This window comes from Hylobates moloch, unplaced genomic scaffold (genome assembly GCF_009828535.3).
Source record: "Hylobates moloch isolate HMO894 unplaced genomic scaffold, HMol_V3 SCAFFOLD_1, whole genome shotgun sequence".
In the NCBI taxonomy this organism is placed as follows: domain Eukaryota; kingdom Metazoa; phylum Chordata; class Mammalia; order Primates; family Hylobatidae; genus Hylobates; species Hylobates moloch.
This window is the reverse complement of record NW_026652276.1, coordinates 172571373-172594779: the sequence shown is the minus strand read 5'-3', so window position 1 is coordinate 172594779 and position 23407 is coordinate 172571373. Positions and strand designations below refer to the sequence as shown.

The 23407-nt window shown below is 37.9% G+C and overlaps 1 protein-coding gene across 16 annotated transcripts in view; it reads left to right on the top strand.

Annotated features, from left to right (window-relative positions):
* ADAM22 (ADAM metallopeptidase domain 22) overlaps window positions 1-23407 on the top strand; it is a 258810-nt gene that overhangs the window by 17990 nt on the left and 217413 nt on the right. For all 16 annotated transcript variants that reach the window (XM_058425004.1, XM_032761139.2, XM_058425048.1 and 13 more), the window contains one exon: window positions 18861-18937. In XM_058425004.1, coding sequence (XP_058280987.1) covers window positions 18861-18937 — 77 coding nt within the window. The remainder of the gene's footprint in view (window positions 1-18860; window positions 18938-23407) is intronic.

Here is a 23407-nt window from a genome sequence, read left to right as displayed (position 1 = left end):
TGAGTAGCTGGGATTATAGGCGCGCGCCACCATGCCTGGCTAATTTTTTGTATTTTTAGTAGAAGCGGAGTTTCACCGTGTTAGCCAGGTGGTCTCAAACTCCTGACCTCAGGTGATCCGCCCACCTCGGCCTCCCAAAGGGCTGGGATTACAGGCATGAGCCACCCTGTCCAGTCTGTTTTCATACTTTCATACATACATATATATCCATAACAATTATATTACTGTTTTGTGTGTATTTAAATGTCTATCTTTGATAGCATATCTATCCTTTTACCCCTCCTCAAAATTAAATTTTTTGATCTCTTATGATGATATAGGTAAAATAATTAAATTCATTTCTTTTTATTGCTGCCTGCCTTCCCATTTTATAAACCTATCATTTATTCATTTTCCCATTAATAGTATTTATAGAGTATTTATTATGTTTCGCTGTTGTAAGCAGTATGTACCATTTGACATACACATTTGACATTTGCATGAGTTTCTATGGAGTATATATTTGGAAGTGAAATTGTTGATTCCTAGGGCTTGTACGTTGTCAATTTCCCTGTATATTGCCAAATCAAATAGTGATATAGTAATTTACACTCCACTAGCACTGTATGCGAATTTATGTATAGTCTCCTTTTCATCATTATCTGGAATCATAAGACTTTAAAGTTTTTTTTTTTGAGATGGACCTTCGCTCTTGTTTCCCAGGCTGGAGTGCTGGAGTGCAATGGCGTGATCTCGGCTCACTGCAAACTCTGCCTCCTGGGTTCAAGTGATTCTCTTACCTCAGCCTCCCGAGTAGCTGGGATTACAGGGACGCAACACCATGCCCAGCTAATTTTTGTATTTTTAGTAGAGATGGGGTTTCACCACGTTGGCTAGGATGGTCTCAATCTCTTGACCTCGTGATCCGCCCTCCTCGGCCTCCCAAAGTGCTGGGATTACAAGTGTGAACCACTGTGCCCGGCTGACTTTAAAATTTTTAACAGTATTGTGGGTATGAAGTGGTATCTAGTTATTTTACTTTCCATTTTCCTGATGACTGATGAGATAGAGCACCTTTGGTGATCTATATTTCCTCTTCTGACTGGCCTATTATACGTTCCCCATTTTTCAATTGGAATTTTTGTCTTTTTCTTGTCAATTTTTGGCATTTAAAAATATTCTGGATTATTCTCTATTATCTGTATAGCAAATATTTATTTATTTTTTAGTTTATGGCTTATTTTTCATTCTCATGGTATCTTTGGTTTAACAGATTTAATTTTTTTATGTTATCCTATTTAGATCCTTAATGATTCTTGGTCTGTCTGTGTATTACTTTATCACTGTGGAATTTACTACAGTTTTAGAATATCTTAATTTTTCACAAAATAAATCTCAAATGTAGTTTTCTTTTTAAAAAAGCATTATAGAAAAGTGATTAAATGTTAAAGGACCTAGAATTAGACTCCATGGATTTAAAGCTCACCTCTGCCACTAGCTCACTGTGTGAACTTGGCAAACACTTAACTTCTTTAATCTTGGGTTTTTACACCAATAAAATGTGAATAAGAATAGTACCCAGTTCATATGTTGTGAGGATTAAAAAAGATAGTATACATAAAGCTGTAGCTGGGCGTTTGGCGTATAGTAAGAGCTCAATAAATGTTAGCTCCTTTTTTTTAAGCTCCTATAATTATCATTTCTTGATATAAAACTGATACTCAGTGTCATATATGCAAATCACTGGTTTTCTCTGTTTTCATAAGAGCTGTGATTTGTATCAAATGCTCCAGGACGGTAGAACAATTTGCTCTCTGGTGCTAGTTTTGGATCTAGCTTTGGTCTCACTGCAGGTGTTTCCAAAAACATAGCTACCAGATTAGAGGACAAGATGCTCCGTTTTAATAGTCTGTTTTAATTTCCTTTTTAAAAAACATGTTTTACCTGAAATACTTCAATATGCAAATCAAAAGGAACAGACAGGTGATCTAGAAGAAAGAGAAAGGGCTTCTAAAATTTTATAGATGGTAGCATTTGTTATAAAAAAGTTGAGTCTTCTGTGAAAATTAAGATTGCTTTGCATTTGAAATATATGTATGGCAACAATACTGATTTTTAATATAGTTTTTAAAACAATAGCTTTATTGACATATTCATATACCATAAAATTCACTCTTTTAGAATATACAATTCAGTGGTTTTAAATATAGTTTTAAATAAAAGTTTGTCATTCTGAATTCATTGTTTTTTCCTTTCTGTTTGGAGTCTTCTCTTTTTACTATTGTGCGGTTTTTGGTACCATTGTAGAGTAGTTGTGATCTTAAAATTTTCAGCTTCTTATTAGTCTGGGCCCAGCATTAGATGTAGCCTTCAGATCAATGGAAAGAACTGAAGAACTTCCATGTTCTTGCAGTGGATTCCCATATTTAATAAATATTTTAATACTTATCAATCAACCATGTGTTTCTGAATTTCTAACAGTTTTAAACAGTCTTTCCAAAATCTGTTATTCTGAAGTTAATTGTTTGTGTTATTTCTCTTTTTCAAGAAATAATTAGGTTAGAAGAAGTCCATATGCTTTCATTTTAAGCATCATATGTTCACTGATGAAAGTGTTCAGTGTTCGGGAAGAAAAGAGCTCCAAGTGCAGATAGTATTGTTGCTGCTGGTGGTGGTGTGTGTGTGTGTGTGTGTGTGTGTGTGTGTGTGTGTGTGTGTGTATAGAGTATTCTACATCTCATCTCCATAAGGCCATTGGGTCACCCTTAGTCCTTATATTTCACTTGATAAGAAGAGAAACAGTTATGCTTTTCTCTGAACCTTCTGGCCCTTGTGCAGTTGGGTATTTCAGTTTTGTTAGAGCTATTAATCATGCCTTTTTATAGCTCCTGTTCTCTGCAGTATGTTTTCACTAGAACTAGAGATTCTTGATTTCTCTTTTTATCATCTTATCTTTGAATAATGAGAGAACTGAGGGGATTGGCAAATATTTAATAGACTTTGGTTCTTGTTCCTTTTCTTATAAAGTTTAAACTTGCCAGCTCTGCAATTAAAATTTTTCCATTGGTTCTATTTCAGGTTAAGCCTCAGTAGCTGTGTTGAGTAACACTAATGCAGTTTGTGTGTGTATTGCAATTTCCTGTGATTTGGTTTGTGAACTGACATCCTTTTAACTCACTCCACAAACATTTATTGAGGTCCTACTATGTGGCACTGTTCTGTGCCTTTGGGATACATCAGTGAATAATAAAAAAAAAATTCTTTCTTCTGGGCGTATGTTCTAGCAGATAGACAAAAATATAGTAAATGATGCAATAATACATTATATGGTATGTTCAAAGGTGGTAAGTACTATGGAAAATAAAAAATATAGTATCGTAATGGAGACTGGTAGTTCAGGGGAGTGTAGGGGGCATACGTTGTAATTTCTAGTAGGGTAGTCCGTTAGGCCTCAGAGAAAATGATGTTAGGAAAAGACTTGAAGGATGTGGGGAGTGAGTCATACAGGTATCTTAGGAAAAGCATTATATATAGAGAGAACAACCAGTATGATGACCCCAAGGCCAGAGTGTACCGGTCAAATATGAATAACAAGATGACTACTCCAAAGAACATTGGTCATGGAAGATCTTATTGGAAACTGTTCTGGGAGGAAGTATTTGGAATCATCTACATCTCTGGAGGTATTTTTGGTTTCATCCTGCAGTCTCACAGTATTGGATTATCCCACCAAGGAAGAACATACAGATTTTCAGCATGGTGTCTAAATGCAATCTATTCCCCTCCTCTTCCTATAATCTCACCAAGTAATGCATTTGAATTCTTCTTTGCAAGACAGTATTACTTCCATGCACTTAAATGTAGTTGTATTTTTTTTTTTTTTTTTTTTTTTTTGGAGACGGAGACTCGCTCTGTCGCCCAGGCTGGAGTGCAGTGGCGCAATCTCGGCTCACTGCAAGCTCCGCCTCCCGGGTTCACGCCATTCTCCTGCCTCAGCCTCTCCGAGTAGCTGGGACTACAGGCGCCCGCCACCACGCCCGGCTAATTTTTTTGTAGTTTTAGTAGAGACGAGGTTTCACCGTGGTCTCGATCTCCTGACCTCGTGATCCGCCCGCCTCGGCCTCCCAAAGTGCTGGGATTACAAGTGTGAGCCACCGCTCCCGGCCAAATGTAGTTGTATTTTATGTTTAGTACATGCATGGTTATGAATTACTCCTTTTGCAGGATGTTTTATCTGGTGTGGTTGGCAGATATTTTTAGAAGTAGCCTGCCGTAAAGCTTACTAAGTAGCAGATACTTTCTACTGTGCCTAAGAGACGAGCAGCACACTTCCAAGCTGTCTTTGAACATGTTAATATCTAGTTTCACAAATGGGAGAAATAGGACTAAATTGCATTAAGACAGAGTTTTGTTAGTGATTTAAAAGGAAAAGTAAGATGATTCAGCATTGGAACAGACTATAAATGGGGGTTGAGGAACTGTCTCAAGAACTTATAAAACAGGTTCAACAATCATTTTTCAAAATAGTTTTGTGTAGATGTTTGTTTCCTTACAAGTGAGGGAATGAATCATATAACTCATGGAGGTTCCCTAAAGCTCAAAGTTCCATTCTTCTCCGTCTGCCTTATAGATAATGCTCATGCAAGTCATGTAGCCAAATGACCACCAAACTCACTAACAAATGTCAGATGAATATAATTAACACAGGAACACAGGTCAGAAGTATTTCAGGAGAATTAGTGTAATGCATATACTGTTGAGAGTTACACTCTATAAAACAATGATAGTGCTTGTAATTACTAGAGAACTCACAAGGAAACAGTAAAGTAGTTAAACTATGTGAAAGCAACCTTTATTATGTGAGTCCTGACAACTACTTTTCACTTTTGGCTAATTACAGTTTGCAAAATTACTTTTGTTCATGTTATTGTCAGATTAACAGTTGTCAGGTTTGTTTTAAATTTGTAAGTGAGCACATTCTTTGTGCTAAGCAAGGTGCCAAACACTGGGACTACAGAGGCACTTGGTATGGTGTTGAGAGTGGAAGACGGTATAGCTATAAGCCATGCACCTCAATGAGAGAGGGATAGAGGAATTGTCATCTGGAAGTGACAAGGGAAGCCAAAACAATTCTGATTCCTGAATACAACACGAAATTCTGTTCACACTGCCTATACTTTTTTTAATCATGTGGCAGAATAATATGCCTAGTGTTTATGGAGCTAGAACATTCCGTGGACTTTTTTTTTTGAAGATGGAATCCTGCTGTGTTGCTCAGTCTGGGTCAAACTCCTGGGCTCAAGTGTTCCTCCCACCTCAGCCTCCCCAGTAGCGACAACAACAAGCACCAGCCACTGCACCAGCTCGTTCTGTGCATCTTACATGTATTCAGTCTTCACAGGAATCCTCAGAGGTTGATACTGTTTTTCGCATTTAATAAATAGTGAAACTGAGGCACAGAGAGCTTAAATAATGCCCAGGACCATTCAGTTTAGGAAGGGATGGAGCTAGGATTTGAACATAGGAAATTTGTCTCGAAGATCTGGAGTTTTAACCACTATCCTATGCAACTTTTCATAAGCGACTGCTCACAATTTTAAAACAGAGGGAAAACTCTTGGACAAGGCAATTGATCATGGCATTATATTATTGTCTTGTACGATAATAACATGTCTTTCCAGATAATAAAAATCTGTTGGTAGGGCCGTATCTTCCTCAGAGTCCATTTTGGTTCTCCTGGAGGTACCTGTGTACACAGTAGGGGTTCAGGACTTGGTGGTGGTGGTGGAGATGGTGAGGCATGCAGGGAAGGCCAGAGAAGGACAAAAAGGAGAGCCTGATAGCAGTTTGCTAAGGATGGCCCTTCAGAGAAAGTTTCAGTCATGAGCCTTTGCCAGGGGGCAGCTTCCCAGAAACCCAGTGGGGGAAGTTCAGAGCGACAACCCACCCAGTTTTCAGAAGTGAATAAGTTCTCCTAGGGTATCATTTGATAAATTAAATAAAAAGTGACCTTCATGTTACTTTGAAAGTATTCATTTGCCTCAGAGCAACAAGAAGTTTAAAAAAAACTATTATAAAATATAGAAAGAATGACTGTGCCTGGCCTTTTTCCTTTGTAAAAAAGAATCAAGATATCTTGTAGGAAACCTTTCTTTAACCCAGCATGTGAAATGTACGGAATCCTCATTAAACTGCACTGATTTGCCTCCAGTAGAGGCAAGAATGACAGAGTCTGATTTATTCAGCATTGTATCCAAACACATCAACAGCACAGAGACCTGAGTCACGTATGGAACATACAGAAAACAATATCTGAGCCCCTGTATGCTCAGTTTTGTTAAGGCTGAGCAGCTAATCAGAGGGAAGGAATGAATGGCTCTCCTCCAGCTAGTGGCTCCAGAGCTCCACCATCCTGTGATGGCTCCTTGTAATTTTATTCATCTTTTATGTGTCTGATACTGTTGGGGTCAAGTTCCATGAGCCTTTGATATGAAATTGTTTCTATTAAGAGCTGAGTTCATGCCAGTGAAGAAAGAGTTTTGAGAGTAAGGGTTTTATTTCTTTTAAATATTCAGATGTGACGCTGTAAAACTAATTAGATATCACCAAGGTTGTATTAATATATATTTTTTCTTGTAGTAAGATATATTTCAGAACTAAGGGTAGTCTTCATATGATTCTGACTTTACATCACTAGACACTGTTACTATGTCTTAAGTCTATAAGACCCTTCAGTGGTGATCTATGTCCTATCTCCCTCATTTAGAGTGCAGTTGTTTCTCCTATTTCCAGCTCTTCTGAGCTGGGCTCAGCACTAGAAAGTTTGCTTGTTTTAAGTGGTAATTATCTTCCAGGTTACAGTTGGCTACAAGCTTTTCCTGCCGTAATGTATACACATGCACATACAAGCACTGTTGGATGTACAATGGATAATGTGGCTTGATTTGTGCAGTTTTTCTATGTCTCCTAATAATGGTATCTCTTAGGATTTCCTACTTTCAAAGATGATTTGGAGTCAGTGTATTTTAAAAAGGCATTTCACTTTTCTAGGGAAAGTTTAATGCTAAGGATTAGGTGACAAGATTGATCTTTTTTTTTTTTTATCACAGGGGCTAACAGTCACTAGCTCCAATAAATAATAGAAGCATAAATAAAATTAATTTCTAGAGTCTCTTTTATTACCTTTGTCTAACAGAATAATTTGATTATTTTTCAACCCCTTAGGTTTTTTATTAGAACATGTTTGAAAAATTGTACTCATTTAATTTTTTTTAGATTCAGATGTTTTTGAAGTCAGAATCCCAGAAGACCATATACCAGATACAGGTAATGCAGTACCTATAACAAAAATTTTCATTTTGGATGTTAGTATTTTCTCTCAAACATGAATTGTGGATGGATTCTTTCAACCTTCCTGGAACTCAAGGGCAAGGAGTTACTCTTCAAAGCAGCTTGGAGACACCAGCTGGTAGTATGTGGAAGCCTCTGAGTTTAAGAATTTGGGGGCAGATTTATGTCATACTGAATCACTGTTAAAGATTCTTGCTATTTTCTAACCTATGTGTGCATTGCAAGACTACATGGTTTTAAGACATGGTTTTCTCAGAGAGGGCTGATAGTCTGTTTTCTCTCTTTCTTTCTTTCTCTCACAGACACACACTACAATCCCATCTTCTTTCTTTACTGTGGTAATTAAGATAGCTATAGGTAGTGTGTTCTTCCTACCAGTCTTCATTCTAGCCCACTGGCAAACAAAATAATGAAATATTTTTGCAGTGGTTCTTGTCTCTAGAATTCTCTTGTTTGGTGTCCCAATAAAGAAAGCCTTTGGTTAAAAGAAAGAAAGGAAGAAAGTCTCTGGTGTTTGACAGTCAAGTCATAGGTGAAAACCCGTTGTTTGCATATCCTTAACATTAGGGACTTAACTGCTTTTATTTTTCTCTTCTTTTTTAGCAGGTACTTTGCTCTTAGAGTATTTCTTGACTATGTCCTTGGAAAACTTTTAGACGAGTGAGATATGTTAGTAAAGAAGGCACATGGTCCTATGTTTAAAATTTGAAACATAGTTCCATAGTTTATTATAAACTAGTGGTTCCATAGGTTATTATATGTAAATGTGTGAGCAGAACATCCTTTAGAATTATATAGTTTCATTCTTTAGTCCTAGGAGAAAAGGCCTTTATACACCATGTGAAATTGTTTCCCAAAGGAAATGCTATGGAATTTATATGTGCTAGCTATTTGTTATGGGATTTTGTACAACGTTATTTCCCATTTTTCTTTCTTCAGACACTTGGAGCTAGCCCTTTAGTAAAAGTGAGCCTTTACTCTCAGGTATATCTAATGTCTATATAAGCAAATGAAATCAAGGAAAGAAAAATCCATTGATATTACAGAACTGGGTGAAGTAAACCTTGATGTGAAGAACTCACCATTCTTAGTTTTATTATTTGGACATGGCCTGCTTCTGAAGTTGCCTCCAGGAGAGATTGTGACCCAGTTGGCAAAGACAATTCTTATTTCTAATTCTGCTTTTAAAATTACCTGATTTAGAGCTAAACTGACTAGTTATTCATGTGAGAGTGTAGTGGCTTGACAGCCATTTACTCATTTTTCCTCTTCTCCACTTTTTACCTTTTATTTAGCTTTTGATAGTTACGTTAGTCTCTGCAATGAGCTTTTATATACTCTCTTCACCATAAACAAAAATGTCAAGTGTTTTTCTCACAGCATTCTGTAATTGTGACTATTTTCAGTTTGCATATGGGGAAAAACAAGATGAAGATGAAAGTTTTCCTAACTCTACTCTAAATGAAATATCAAGCCAGTAGTGGGGCTGGGAAGAGCTCTCATCTCATTTCTCCCAGGCGTTTCCTGTACCAGAAAAGAGTATCCATTTTCCAGGGCTGATTTGTCTGAGGGATTTCTGTCTGCTGATTTTGTTGCATCTAAATGTTAGGGTTCCTTGCACTCAGATTTAATTATAGCTCGATACAACTATACTATATTGTATTGTTCTGAGACTACTAAGTATCTTAAAGGTCTGCTTTGACTTTCAGGATTATGTGAGTAAGCATTTTCTTGTTCAGGCCTTAAATTGAAGGCCTAGTAATGGGCAGTTAATGGCCAAGATGATGGAGAGACTGATTTATCAGAAGATAGCTGAAGCATAAATAGGTAATGAGGCTGCCTGACTTCCTGAATGGAGATGAGAAAATAGGAGCTGGTGCCAGTGTCAGCATAGTCTGTCTTTTTGTCTTTGCCTCTGGTTTGTTGGAGCAGGGACCACCTTGGCAGCCAGGGAATCACAAGAGTCCAGGGCTTTTAGTGCCTTCAGAACTGGAAATGTAGCAAGGTAAATTCAGGGAATGCCTCTCAGGAGTTCATCTTATCCAAGGAAAGCTTTTTTTATTTTTTTTTTGCGGCATGTGTAGCCTTCATCTAGGAATTCTTGGGTAGTGAGATCTACATGATGTAATCTCTGTCCTAGGAAAATGCATCCCAAAACAAGGGTAAGAAATTGTTTACATCAGTTGTGATATGGTTTGGCTGTGTCCCCGCCCACATCTCATCTTGAATTGTAGTTCCCATAATCCCAACATGTCGTGGGAGGGACCTGGTAGGAGGTAATTGAATGATGGGGATGGTTACCTCCATGCTATTCTCGTGATAATGAGTTCTCACGAGATCTGATGGTTTTCTAAGGGGCTTTTCCCTCACTTCACTCTATACTTCTTGCTGCTGCCATGTGAAGAAGGATGTGTTTGCTTCCCCTTCTGCCATGACTGTAAGTTTTCTGAGGCCTCCCCACCCCTGTGAACTGAGTCAATTAAACCTCTTTCCTTTATAAATTACCCAGTCTCAGGTATTTCTTCATAGCAGCATGAGAACAGACTAATACAAGTTATAAATCTTTTCATATAAAATAAAATCAACAGCAAGAATGGAAATTTGACTTGGAAAGCAAGTATAAGTAGATGAGAATTCCATGAGAATTGGCCATACTTTAGACTCACATGGAGTAGCTCTTTAAAAAATATGGGCTTGGAGGCCAAAGTAGAAAGATTGCTTGAGCTCAGGAGTTTGAGACCAGCCTGGGCAATGTAGTAAGGTCCTGTCTCAAAAAGAATAAAAATACCATGGGAATTCCAATATTTTGCTCCTTTTCCTGCCTCATTTAAAAAAACAGTATAGGCTGGGCATGGTGCCTCATGCCTGTAATCCCAGCACTTTGGGAGGCTGAGGCAGGCAGATCATGAGGTCAGGAGTTCGAGACCAGCCTTGCCAGATAGTGAAACCCTGTCTCTACTAAAAATACAAAGAATTAGCCGGATATGGTGGGGTGCGCCTGTAATCCCAGCTACTCGGGAGGCTGAGGCAGGAGAATTGCTTGAGCCCTAGAGGCAGAGGTTGCAGTGAGCTAAGATCGCACCACTGCACTCCAGCCTGGGCAACAGAGTGAGACTCTGTCTCAAAAAAAAAAAAAAAAAAAGTGTATTGAGGTTCTACTTTGTGAGAAAGTGTGCCAAGGTGCTTACAGAGATATTGGCCCTCAATTTAGCTGGAAAGACTATCTGATTGAATTTCTTTTTCTTCCTTTTGTCTTTCTCTTACTCATTCCCTCCTTTTAGAAAAAACTTTTAAAATTATTTTGGTTGAACTCAACACCAAACTGTAGGTAGTAAATTGTCATAAGAACATACATTTTACTTTTAAGAAATAATGCAGGAATTTAGTAAGTAAATATTCAGTTTTGAAAGTTAAACATATTTTGTCATAAATAGTGAAGGCAAGGGAAGAGAGCTATTGTTTATTGGACATCTATTATCACAAAGGTCTTTAATCCATTTTTATGGCTTTCAAGATAAGGAGGGCATTTCTTAGGTTGGTTTAGAATATCGCTTTTCAACTGTTGGCTATACCTTAGAATGACATGGATAGCTCTTTAAAAAAATGTTGATGCCTGGGATCCACTGCAGACCAAGTGTATCAGAATCGCTGAATTTGAGGCATGGGCATTAGTATTTTTTTAAAAGTTTCCTAAGGTAGTCTGGGTATGGTGGCTCATGCTTGTAATCCCAACTAATCAGGAGACTGAGGTAGGAGAATTGCTTGAGCCCAGGAGTTTGAGGCTGCAGTGAGCTATGATCGCATCTCTGAATAGCCACTGCACTCCAGCCTGGGCAACATGGTGAGATTCTGTCTCTACAAAAAATTAAAAAAGTAAAAATAGCTGAGTATGGTGGCACATGCCTATAGTCCCAGCTACAGGGGGGCTGAGGTGGCAGGATCACTTGAGCCCAGGAATTTGAGGTTACAGTGAGCTGTGACTGTGCAACTGCACTCCAGACTGAGAAAAAGACCATGACTCTGTCTCTAAGGGAAAAAAAAAAAAAAACCTTCCCAAGTGTATTAGTCTGTTCTTCCACTGCTATAGTGAAGTACCTGAAACTGGGTAATTTTTAAGAAAAGAGGGTTAGTTGGCTTATGGTTCTGCAGGCTGTACAGGCTTTTGCTTCTGGGGAGACCTCAGGAAACTTAAAATCATGGCAGAAGATGAAGGGGAAGCTGGCATGTCTTACATGGTCAGAGCAGGAGGAAGAGAGAGAGAGAAGAGGGAGATGCTACACACTTTTAAACAACCAGAGCTCCTGAGAACTCACTCACTATCACAAGAACTGCAAGGAGGAAAGTCCACCCCCATGATGTAGTCACTGCGCACCAGGCCTCTCCTCCAACACTGGGGATTACAATTCTACATGTGATTTGGGTGGGGATGCAAATCCAAACCATATCACCAAAGAAGTCTAATTTGGAACCAGGATTGAGAATAACCAGTTTAGAAGTTCTTTGATGTCTTTAGTTCCAGCTTGATCTTCCATAATAGATCAGTAATATATAGCGTGCCTTGTAATATATAGTGTGCCTTGTAATTTCCTGATTGTGCTGAGCTGTTTGCCATTTTTGTGCCTTTGTTGTTCCTTTTTCCTGGAGTGCTTTCCCTTACATTGTCAATCTGAAGAGCACCAATGCATTCCTCGGTATCCCTACAGTTGAAGGACTGCTGTTGTATTTTATACATATATCTACTGTTAGACTTGTACTCATTTTGTAATAATTTGTTTAGTACCTTCCTCTTGTGACTGTGAGTTTCCTGAGTGCAAGAGTCATATCCAACTCATCTTTCTTTCCCAGAGCCTGGTATGGTCGGCATTCTAAAACTGTTGAATGGACTATCACTTATTTAATTATTACAGCAAATCTACAAAGTGTGTATTATTTTTGCTCTTTAAGAGATGAGGACTTTCAGTTCAGAAACATGAAACAACCTGCTCTAGTTTATTCCACTGGTAAATGGAAGACCTAGAATTCAAATGTACCTCAGCTCTTTAAAGTTTGTTCTTTAAAAATTGTGCTATTTTGGCTGGGTGCGGTGGCTCACGCCTGTAATCCTAGCACTTTGGGAGGAAGAGGTGGGCAGATCACGAGGTCAGGAGATTGACACCATCCTGGCTAACATGATGAAACCCCGTCTCTACTAAAAAAAAAAAAAAAAATTGTGCTATTTTGTTTTGTTTCATTTTAGAGTAACATGGAGTCATAAGTATAGAAATACAGACAGAAAACACTAATGTTCTTACATTTATCATACCAATTTTAGGTAGACCTGTTGAGTAGAACTCCCTGTTAACAGATGCCATTGTAATACAGTTCTGCTTCACAAAATTAATCCCATATCTTGATGTGGCCACAACAAATTTTAGAATGAGAAACCTTCATCAGAATAGAGATACAGTATCAATCTTTTGCAGCTCTTTTGCCAGAAGTTCTCATAAGGCTATGGTGATTTTACAGTTGCCTTTTCTGATGTAGAAAAGAGGGATCATATATACAAGCCATGTTTGCTATATATATATATATATATATATATATAAAACTGAAGACGTTAGACTTCCAAGAATTATACTGGTAGTTTTTTTAAACTGAGCTGAAACAGTCAAATGGCAAATATGTGTTTAGGATGCAGTACCTAAAGATACTGTTACATGCATTAAACTCTTATTTTTAATAATATTAATTACTTTCACAGTTATCTTATTGTATACTACCATTTGATTGGTAATATTCCCACCCCATTGGTAAACATCAATTCGTTATTCAGGTTGGACTTGATTAAAAACCTAAAGTACCTCGTCTTTCTCCTTGTGTCAGAGTTCTGATTCTACTATGAATATTGTATTGCTAACTTTGCTTTAAAAATTGGTTATCAGTAAGGCAGTCTTAAAAAGTTCCTTTGTGTTTGATCTCTGGGATAGGTAGGTTGGCCCTGGTTCATTGACTCTAGAAGATATGAGGAGAAGAGGACAGGCTGCCAAGAAGCAAAATGCATGAGGAACATGAGTGTTATATTAATTCTACATTTTAATTTCAGCTATTGCCCATGAATAATAAACAGGCTCCAATCTGGGGATTGTATCATGTTCTTATGGCCCTAAAATTCTATGATTCATTTTTGAATTTAGAAATTAGAATTATCTTTATGTAATTATATTGATTTATTAAGAGTTCCTGCCATCTGGAGAGTTATTTTATATTTTTGCATTTTTCCCTTGAATCTTTTGTTTCACAGCTTCTATAAATGTCAGCCTCACTGCTTGTCTCAATCCCTAAAACACATACATACTGCAAGCACATACTTTACCATATCCATGTAATTTCTTTTCCTTAAATGATGGATTTCAATATATGTATATACATTTAACTATAACTCTGAGTTTGTAAGGTTGTTATCAAATTGGCCTTAGGACGTGCTGTGTGTCAGCTATGGTCATGTTATTAACTTTTGGATGAAAATGGAATTCTAAAGATTGTTTCTTATGTTTTGATTTTCTTGTCATATCTTCTAAAAATGCTCTTTAGAGCATTTTCATGATACTGAAACAACTTCTATTATAATAATTATTCATTAGAACACAGTAAAACCTGCAAGTACCTCCAAGCTGTAGAATGAAAGCAAGGAGTTGAAATATGATGAAAAAGGCCTACCAGGAGGTGAGATGCCTACTCTGCCACCAAATATGTGACTTTGGAAGTGACTTTTGCCCACACTGGCCTCAGTGTCCCTAGTTACGTACTAAGGATCTTGTATTATGTGACCTCTAGGAATCTCTCAATATTATTCTGTGATACCTGAAGTACCTGTTTAATAGTTTTTAAAATCACAATTCATTCTTATGTAATAATTTGAAAAATGGCATTTCTGCAAAATTATGTTTTTCCAGTATCTCTGAGAGGTATTACTACTTTTTAATCTTCAACTTAAAGTTAATAAATATTGGAATTTTTACTTGACAATATCTTAGCCTGTTTCCCCCACCAAAGGAAAATCTTGGTATTATACTGATTCTCTCTTCTCAAACATAGCTTTTTCCTTAAACTAAAAAGGCAGGGTCTAAGAGTAACTTTTCGAGAGCCATCCTGGCTCACTTCAGTGGTGTTGAATAATAAGCCTGATGATATAGCAATTCAGTGTAATTCACTTACTTTATTCCTTCTCCAAGATAATCTTAAGAAGCAACCATATTGGCTGGGTGCAGTGGCTCACGCCTGTAATCCCAGCACTTTGGGAGGCCGAGGAGGGCGGATCACGAGGTCAGGAGATCGAGACCATCCTGGCTAACACGGTGAAACCCTGTCTCTACTAAAAAAAAAAAATACAAAAAATTAGCCAGGCATGGTGGCGGGCGTCTGTAGTCCCAGCTACTCGGGAGGCTGAGGCAGGAGAATGGCGTGAGCCTGGGAGGCGGAGCTTGCAGTGAGCTGAGATCATGCCACTGCACTCCAGCCTGGGCGACAGAGCGAGACTCTGTCTCAAAAAAATAAATAAATAAATAAAAGAAGCAACCATATTTCTTCTCTTTGGCCTATTTATCAGCCAGAAACATGGGGAAGGTAGGTTCCTGAATGTTGGAAGACCACACAAAATGCAAAGAAACCAGGCTCACATTTATTTTAGTGACCACCACTGCAAGTTTGGTTTGGGTGAGAAGTCCTGTGTTTTGGGTTTGATCCTTGAGGCCTCATGAGTTTCAGCCCTGCTGCTGAAAGTGTCTTGGTTTTAGCCAAACTGTGGAGGAAAGTGACATTGAATACTGGTGCAATCAACTCATTGAGCTGCTTTTCAAAATGTTCAGGGACAGTGTCAGTGATGCTGTATTAGTTTCCTGTTGCCTCTACAACACATTAGCAGAAACTTAATTGCCTGAAGCAACAACAACTTATTGTCTTACAGCTATGGAGGTCAGAAGCCTGAAATCGGTCTTACAAGGATAAGATGAAGTATTGGCAGTGCTTTGCTCCTTTTGGAAGCCCTAAGGAAGATAAAAGAGGCTGCCTGCATTCCTTGGTTCCTGCCCTCTTCCTCTTAGCACTCTGATCTCTACTTCCACCATCATACCTTCTTCTCTGGTTTTAATCTTCTTGTCTTCCACTTAGAAGGACTCGTGATTAGATTGAGCCCATCCAGATAATCCAGGATAATCTCCCCAAGTCAAGGTCCTTAACAATATCTGCACAGTCCCTTTTTCCATGTGAGGTAACATGTTCGTAGGTTCTGGATATTAGGGTGTAGGCATTTAGGGGTCATTATTTTCACTACCACAGATTTCTTCTAGTTATTAATGTTGTTACCCGGATGTTACCTCCTTCTGGAGGTCGTCTGGGACAGCCTTAGACCTCTATCTTCCCTGGTCATTCTCGACAGCATTTCTCTGTTTTATTAAGTCTGAGAATACTATGTTTATTTTCTAAACTTATTTTTAACTTAATTGTTCATTTTCTGTCTCCTCTACTATCAGATAAACTCCACAGGAGCAGAAACATGATCAGTTTTCTTCACTACTTTGTCCCCCAAATCTAAATAGCTCCCAGCACTTGGTAGGCTCTCAGAAGAAGGTTATTGAATGAATCAATCTGTATACAGTCTAAGGAAGCTTGCCTTGTATTAAAACTATGTTAACATACTCCTGTTCCTATTACTATCAATAATGCAAACATTCTTACTAAGCAGTAGTTAAGCATTCTGTCAATGGATTTTCTTTTGAATTTAAGTACATGAGTTTCTCTTTGGGACATGACTGAGATCAATAAAATAAGATACCAGATGTAAAATGGAGCTGCAGGAAAAAGAAAAGATAAGAATTAGAATTAATGCAGACAGTAAATACCTTGCTAAGAAGAATTTTAACATTACCTCAATCCAAGCTGTAATCATGATACCAAGGTGAAAACATGTGGCCCTTGTGTTGTTCACCACAAATTTGCAACATTAATATTTCTGATTCAAAGGAAATTGAGGTAAGAGCTTTAATAGTCCTACAATAAGGATGGAGGAGGGAGAGGTTCATTTTAACTGAAACATCATTTCTGGTAAGCAGAGGCTCTTCCCAAAACATGGTTGTTAGCACTCTAGGAAACTCAAAGAGCTTTAGGTAGAGGGAGTGATGTTATCCATTGACATCACATTAAAAGCAACTCTGATGGAAAGGGTGCCTTTCTACTTTCTATAAGCAGTTAATTTATAGCTGTTCAGTTGTTGTTCATTTATACATCCAGGGAATTGATAACAACCTTCGAATGAATCAGGCAATCAGAAGATCAACTAAGTACCTGGTGCTGGTCAAGTACTGAGGTCTTGATGTGATATTGACCTGTAGTGAGGAGAGGAGGAGGCTAGACAAGGTTGGAAAGGCTTCATGGAAGAGGGGTGCTATGCACTGAATTATGCCATCCCCAAATTCAAATGTTGAAACTCTAACCCCCAACATGACTGTGTTTGGAGATGGGAGACCTTTAAGAGGTGATTAAGATTACATGAGGTCATAAGTGTGGGACCCGAATCCAATATGACTGGTGTCCTTATAAGAAGAGAAAGAGACACCAGGCATGTGCACTTACAAAGAAAAGGCTATGTGAGGACACAGAGAGAAAACGGCCATCTGCAGGCCAAGGAGACAGGCCTCAGGAGAAACCAAATCTACCAACACCTTAACCTTGGACTTCCAGCCTCCAGAACTGCAAGAAAATAAATTTCTATTTAAGCCACCCAGTCTGTGGTATTTTGTTTTGGCAGTCCTAGACGACTATAGGTGGAACTTGATCTAAATCTTGAAGGATGAGTAGGGCCGTTTCTGGGAAACAGCTTTGGGGAAGGGTCTAGTTCAGGAAAGGGCTCAGCAAAATTAATGAATGAAAAAGCCACATAAAATGTTGGAATGAACATAGCTTTTGAACTAAAGAGCAGAAGAGAGAACTGAGTGTAGGTGGGCTATGGGTGGGTGCTTATGTACCATTATGCCTGGGGTGGGGAAGGTGATTATGGAAGATCCTGAAATCCAGGGAGAAGGGTTTTTTTTTTCCTTTTTTTTTTTTGATACAGTAGAAAACTTAGGACTTACATTTGGGGTTTTGATAAGGAGTCAACTTTAGAAAGATCGGGGGATATGATATATGGCAGAAGTGGAAATGAAGAGTAAGGTGTGGCTTCAAGAACTACCATGAAAAAAGAAAACAAAGATTAGTTGGGGCTGGGTATTAGTTGAGAAGAGTTAGGAGTTATAGTTGAATGGTTCGTGAGGCTGAGAGGTACCCAGGTAGTTCTTAATTTTTGAGGTTTTATGAGGATTAGAATATGTTAGCAACAGAAGTACACGATTCTCCCATACCTACTTCTTTAGGAGGATAGACTTTAAAACAGAAGAATTATCCTTTCCAAAAAGCCTTATTATTATTAATCAGACTTTCTCCTTTCACCTAATCTCATAGTTTACTGTGTGTGAAATCCCAGGGTTGGTTGAATTCTCCTGTGACACCACAGAATCCTAATATGTCCCTTCTGGGATGCGCTGGTTCTCAGGGAGCAGCAGCACTGTTGGCTTCACATACTATGTGCAGTTGCTCATGTGGCTTTTAATCTCTAAAATAATGTTTGTCATATGTTTCTCATTTTAGTGATTATACATATTTATTTTAGAGGTTTGGATTCTGTAGAAACGTAAACACAAAAAATTCCAATAATTTGGAGTCCTACTGTTTGGATATAGCTACTGTTCATATTTGGTGAGTCGAATGGAACACACAGTTTTTCTTCCTCCTTTCTTTTCAGTTAATTCACATGATTATTCAGTATGCAAATATTAATGCTATGGGAAACACTATTTTTTTAGTTTAGAGTCCCTTGTGGTTTTCTCTGGGAGTTCCTAGGATAGCATAGGAAATAGTGATTTTTTTTTTTCTAACACAAGAACATTTTGATAGGTGATATTGGCAGTAGATGTGCAGAGGTTCAATTTTGCTTTTAGGAAGATGTGGAAACCTTGATGAAATTATGTCTAGTAAATTATAACTGAAATACTATTTTTAAAGTATATCTTTGTGATAAGCGAAAAAGGATTTTTGGGGGGGTTTAGATATCTTCTTTCTAAATAGATCATATTCACCATATTATTTTATTCTTGAATTGAGCATATGTTACTTATTTTCTTTCCAAATGTACAAAACTTTATTTTAAAGGAGCTAGTCAGTTAAAATCACATAAGATGAATGAAGTGCAGTCGTCTTGGAAATGAAATGCTTAACCACTTGAGGTAAACTAGAAAAGTAGGGCACTTGTCCTCTTTGATTGGGTGGTAATTTACTTCACATTGGTGAATGCTTGGCTTCTAAGAAGGTGTAAATTTTACTTTAATATGTTTTCACTTATTCTCCATGTTGAATTATTTTATCATGATATTGTAAGTGTTTTGAAATAATCATAAGAAAGACTAATTGTCTGATTAGTATGGCTGAGTAATAAATAACCTTTTTTCTTTTTGATATTGTAGTTGACTCACGTTGACCAAGCAAGCTTCCAGGTTGATGCCTTTGGAACGTCATTCATTCTCGATGTCGTGCTAAATCAGTAAGTGTTGAGCTGCACTTGCTTTTGTCAGATACACATTGAATCCACTTTATTTTCCACTTGTAAAGTTTTTTCTTGCTATATTTTACTTCATCTTCCTATACCAGTTAAATACTACATTTGAAACTATACTTATTTACTGTAGTTTATAAAGTCTGGCAGATAACAAGAAATATACATTCATTTGAAATTGAGCACCTATAATAGATTTAAGAATGTAAAATGAAAGGCAAGAGTTACCCCAATATTTTTTGTAAGAATATCTATAACTTAAGTTTGCTATGAATGACAGTAAATTATGAAAATAATACTTTGGGTATTGAAGTATCTTCCTTGAGAACATTAGGAAAGAGAAGGTTGCACTTTTTGATTAATGATTCAGAGAACTGACTGCATGATATGTGATGTTAAATAGTACCTGGTGTTCATTAGATGCTTTGATGTGGTGGTGGATTTCTGTGAGGTTTCTGGTACTGGGATTATCCTGTGAATACAATATAATTTTAGAAATAGTTGTCTACCTAGAATTTTAGGTTTGGAAGGTGCTTTTGATTTGTTGCTGGATTTAATCTCTTGCATTTGGTCTCCGTGTAGTGTTTAATAAATCTGGTTAGTTACTGTTCACTTTTTTAAAAAAGGGTTTCTATCCTACTTCTGATCATGGGCAAGGGTTCTGCCAGGCCTATGCTTCTGAGCTGGGCAGCATTGGGCCATAGTTTTCTGGAAGCATTTCTACAACAGTTCAGGAAGAAAGTCTGAGGCCAGAAATTCAGACAAATAGACCAAGAGTGAGAATTAGAGCCTAAGTTGTCTGCAGTGGGGAACCAGCTAGATGGAAGTTAATTTAAAAAGGCACGTAAGAGGCAAGACTTAGGACCATGTTATCTGGATAGGTAGCCATTAGCCACTTGTGGCTGTTTAAATTTAAATTAATTCATTCAAATAAAATTAAAAATTCTGTCCTTCAGTTGCATTAGCCACATTTTAAATGCTCAGTAACCCTCTCTGCCTTCACTCCCTCATCTACTTAATACCTAGTCTCCTTCTCTGTTTCATTTTAAAAATAATACTTATCACCATTTAATATATAGATGAATTCTTACAACATTGCCATTTTTATAGGTCAAAAAAGTTTGACTACCATTATTGATGTATGGCCATCTAATATTTGATATTTTGATTATTTATTTGGTCTATGGTATTTTTCCTACCCCTACAATGTAAGCTCTTTGAGGGCAGAGATTTTCTTTGCTTCACTGATGTATCCTTAACACAGTATAGGGGCTAAACTCCAGGCAAGGAGTCATATTGACTCAGAAACCAGATGATAGAATTAGCCAGGAGACAGGTGAGATGACTAGGAGAGGAAGAGTGAAACAGCAAAAAAGAAGATAAATGTTTGAGACTAGCTTCTGAAAGCTGCATGTAGATACTAGGTGTGATTTGGAAAGTCAGATTCTTAGGTCTCTATTTCAATAACTCCCCTCCATCCCTCTTTGGAATCATTGTCCCTGTTGGTAGTCTGTGTTTTCTGCTTCCTGACGTTTGTAATTCCTTGACTTTTCATACTCAAGCAAAGAAGGGATATTTATTCATGTCCATTCTGGCCAAACTGCCTCACTTACTTTGGAGACATCCGAGTCCAAAGACTTTCTGTTCCTGAAGGAGACACACATATTGTCATACTTATCAAAGCGTGAAGTTTAGAATACTGGGGTTGAAGTGAAATTTCTTTTGAGATATTGGCAGAAACCTCTATCGGGCATTTTTCTTTCTATTTCAGTGCAAATTTGCAATTACAAGACATATAAAGGATTAAATAAGAGCATAAATGGAGGTAGCCTGGGCTGAGAAACATGCAGTGTGCTCATTTTTTTTTTTTTTTTTTGCCTGGGATTGATATTAAACATAGGTGACAGGTAGCTGTTATCTTTATACTATAAAAATCATGATGTGATACAAAGATGTTTTATTTTTAATGTAGAATTTTTTTTTTTTCGTGGTTTCAGTTTGTGTATTGTCTTAAGTTGGTTAAGGAGCAGGAACGTGAAAAACAGTATGTTCTTCAAACTTTTTTTTTCTTATGAAGCAATTCTGGGGCTGTGGAACATATAGAAAATTTTTTTAACTGGAGGAAAATTAAATAAGTCTGTGTAGCTAGCTTCTGGTTGCAGAATGGATCCGATAATACGTATTTTTTGATTGGAATGGATGGAAAAGTATCATTACATAATGTTTCTTCTTAATGTTCAGTAAATAAAATTATCTGTAAGTAGATTATATCTATAAGTACAGTTTAACCTTTGAGTAGTAACTTCCACAGGAGGCTGATAAGAATATGGAAAGGTTAAAAATGAAAAGCACAGCCAGTTTCTCTTTTGTCAAAATTATCAAGAAAAGGGTGGGGAGCAGTTTTTCTTCATGGGGTCGTAGTTGTGAAATTTCACTCTTTAGTACAGATGTATTAACAAAACCAAACATATGGTCTGGTCTGGCCACACTAGTCCTAGGCTGCATTGGACCTTTCCAGAGGTCAGCAATGAGGCTTATACTTTACTGTGAAACATTCCTCAGAAAGAAGAAAGCTCAATAGAGGCATGTAGCTCTATTATCTGAGCGATTCAGTCCAATTTTTTTTTTTTTTGATACGGAGTCTTGCTCTGTCACCCAGGCTGGAGTGCGGTGGCGCGATCTCGGCTCACTGCAAGCTCCGCCTCCCGGGTTCACGCCATTCTCCTGCCTCAGCCTCTCCGAGTAGCTGGGACTACAGGCGCCCGCCACCACGCCCGGCTAATTTTTTGTATTTTTAGTAGAGACGGGGTTTCACCGTGGTCTCGATCTCCTGACCTCGTGATCCGCCCGCCTCGGCCTCCCAAAGTGCTGGGATTACAAGCGTGAGCCACCGTGCCCGGCCTCAGTCCAATTTTTTTTTCTTGTACATCTCCTGTTCTTGAAGAAGTGGATAATTAAACTGCTCCAAACAATGCAAGATGTTGAAAAACGTTTCCTTTCAGCAGAATTCTTTGATCCTTTACAACAGAGGACCTGACAAAAACCACACATAGTCCCCCAACAAAGAAGCAAGCACTGTCTGTGGACTGTGGTTGGTTGTTTATGATGTGAAATATATAACAATTAGGAAAAAAATCTTTTATAGCCTGCTTTTTTTGGAAGGGATTCTGTTGTGCAGCTCTCAGATCTTGGATGATCCAGTGCCTACATTTTGAGTGTATTTTACAGATTCTCAGCTTCTTGTCTTCTTATTTCAATAACAACGAAATGGTTTTTCTCACTGTATGATCCTTATAGCAGTCTTCTTTTCCCCCAGTTTTACACTAAGTGGTGGGAGGACAACTAGGAACTGAAACATGACAGATGTCAGCAGATGGGGTTGCCCATGAAGAATGGGAGGTGGTGGGGGGATAGGGGAGAGGGAGAGAGAGAAGCAGAAGTAGGGTTAGACAAGGAACACCCAAATTCTGTTCGAAAGAGCACATTCAGTCTTGCCTTCTCTCATTTAGAGAAATCATTTCCAATTAGTTACCTCTTGCTTGCTTTATACTGTGGCCCTTGAATTTGCAGGGAAAGTAAAAATCACCGTGGGTAAAAGATAGGATCTGAATTCAATTGGAATTGAAAGTTAGCTCTGGAAGAGTCTCATCATGCTATATTTACAGTGTGGCTGATGATGATGATAAAAATAAGTGATGAAGATAACATTATAATTAAATGATGATGTTATGTGATAATAATGAATAACAATAGATATCTCACTGTTATTAATAAATCTGTAACTGAATGCCTTGCTGTTCCACTAAATTCGTTATGGTGAATATTTTTTCCCGTGTACATTTAATACAAAGTTATTGTGTATAAGACAAATCTGTGTTTGGAGTAGTTTGGAATCCTTATGTTCATTTCATATATATATATACACATACACACACACACACACACACACACACACGCACACACACCCCATATATAGGAATATACATATACATATAAACATATATACATACAGATATATGTATGCCCACCCACACACACACACACACACAAGTTTTCTAAGCCTCTCGTAATGCTAAAAGCTTCTCTAGACCCTGAAGACAGACTTGAGAAGAAAGGAAACAAAGACTTTACTCTTAGGGAATTTGCATCTAGCCAGAGAAACAAACAATGAACATGTTAAATAAGGTAATTTCAGAGAGTGACAGTGCCATTTATAGAGAGTGTCTGGTGTGAGGATGAAAATAGCACATTCAAGAATTGGTTGTCAGGGACAGGCCATCTCTAAGGAGGTGACATTTCAAAGTAGGGGGCCCCCATGCAGAGGGAACAGCAAGGGTGGGGGCCCTGAGGCAGGAACAAGCTTAGCATGCTTGAGAGACAGAAATGTGGCTAAGGAGGTTAGAATAGGGATAGCCAAGTTGTTAAATACGGTTGGAAAAGTAGAAGGAACCAAAATAT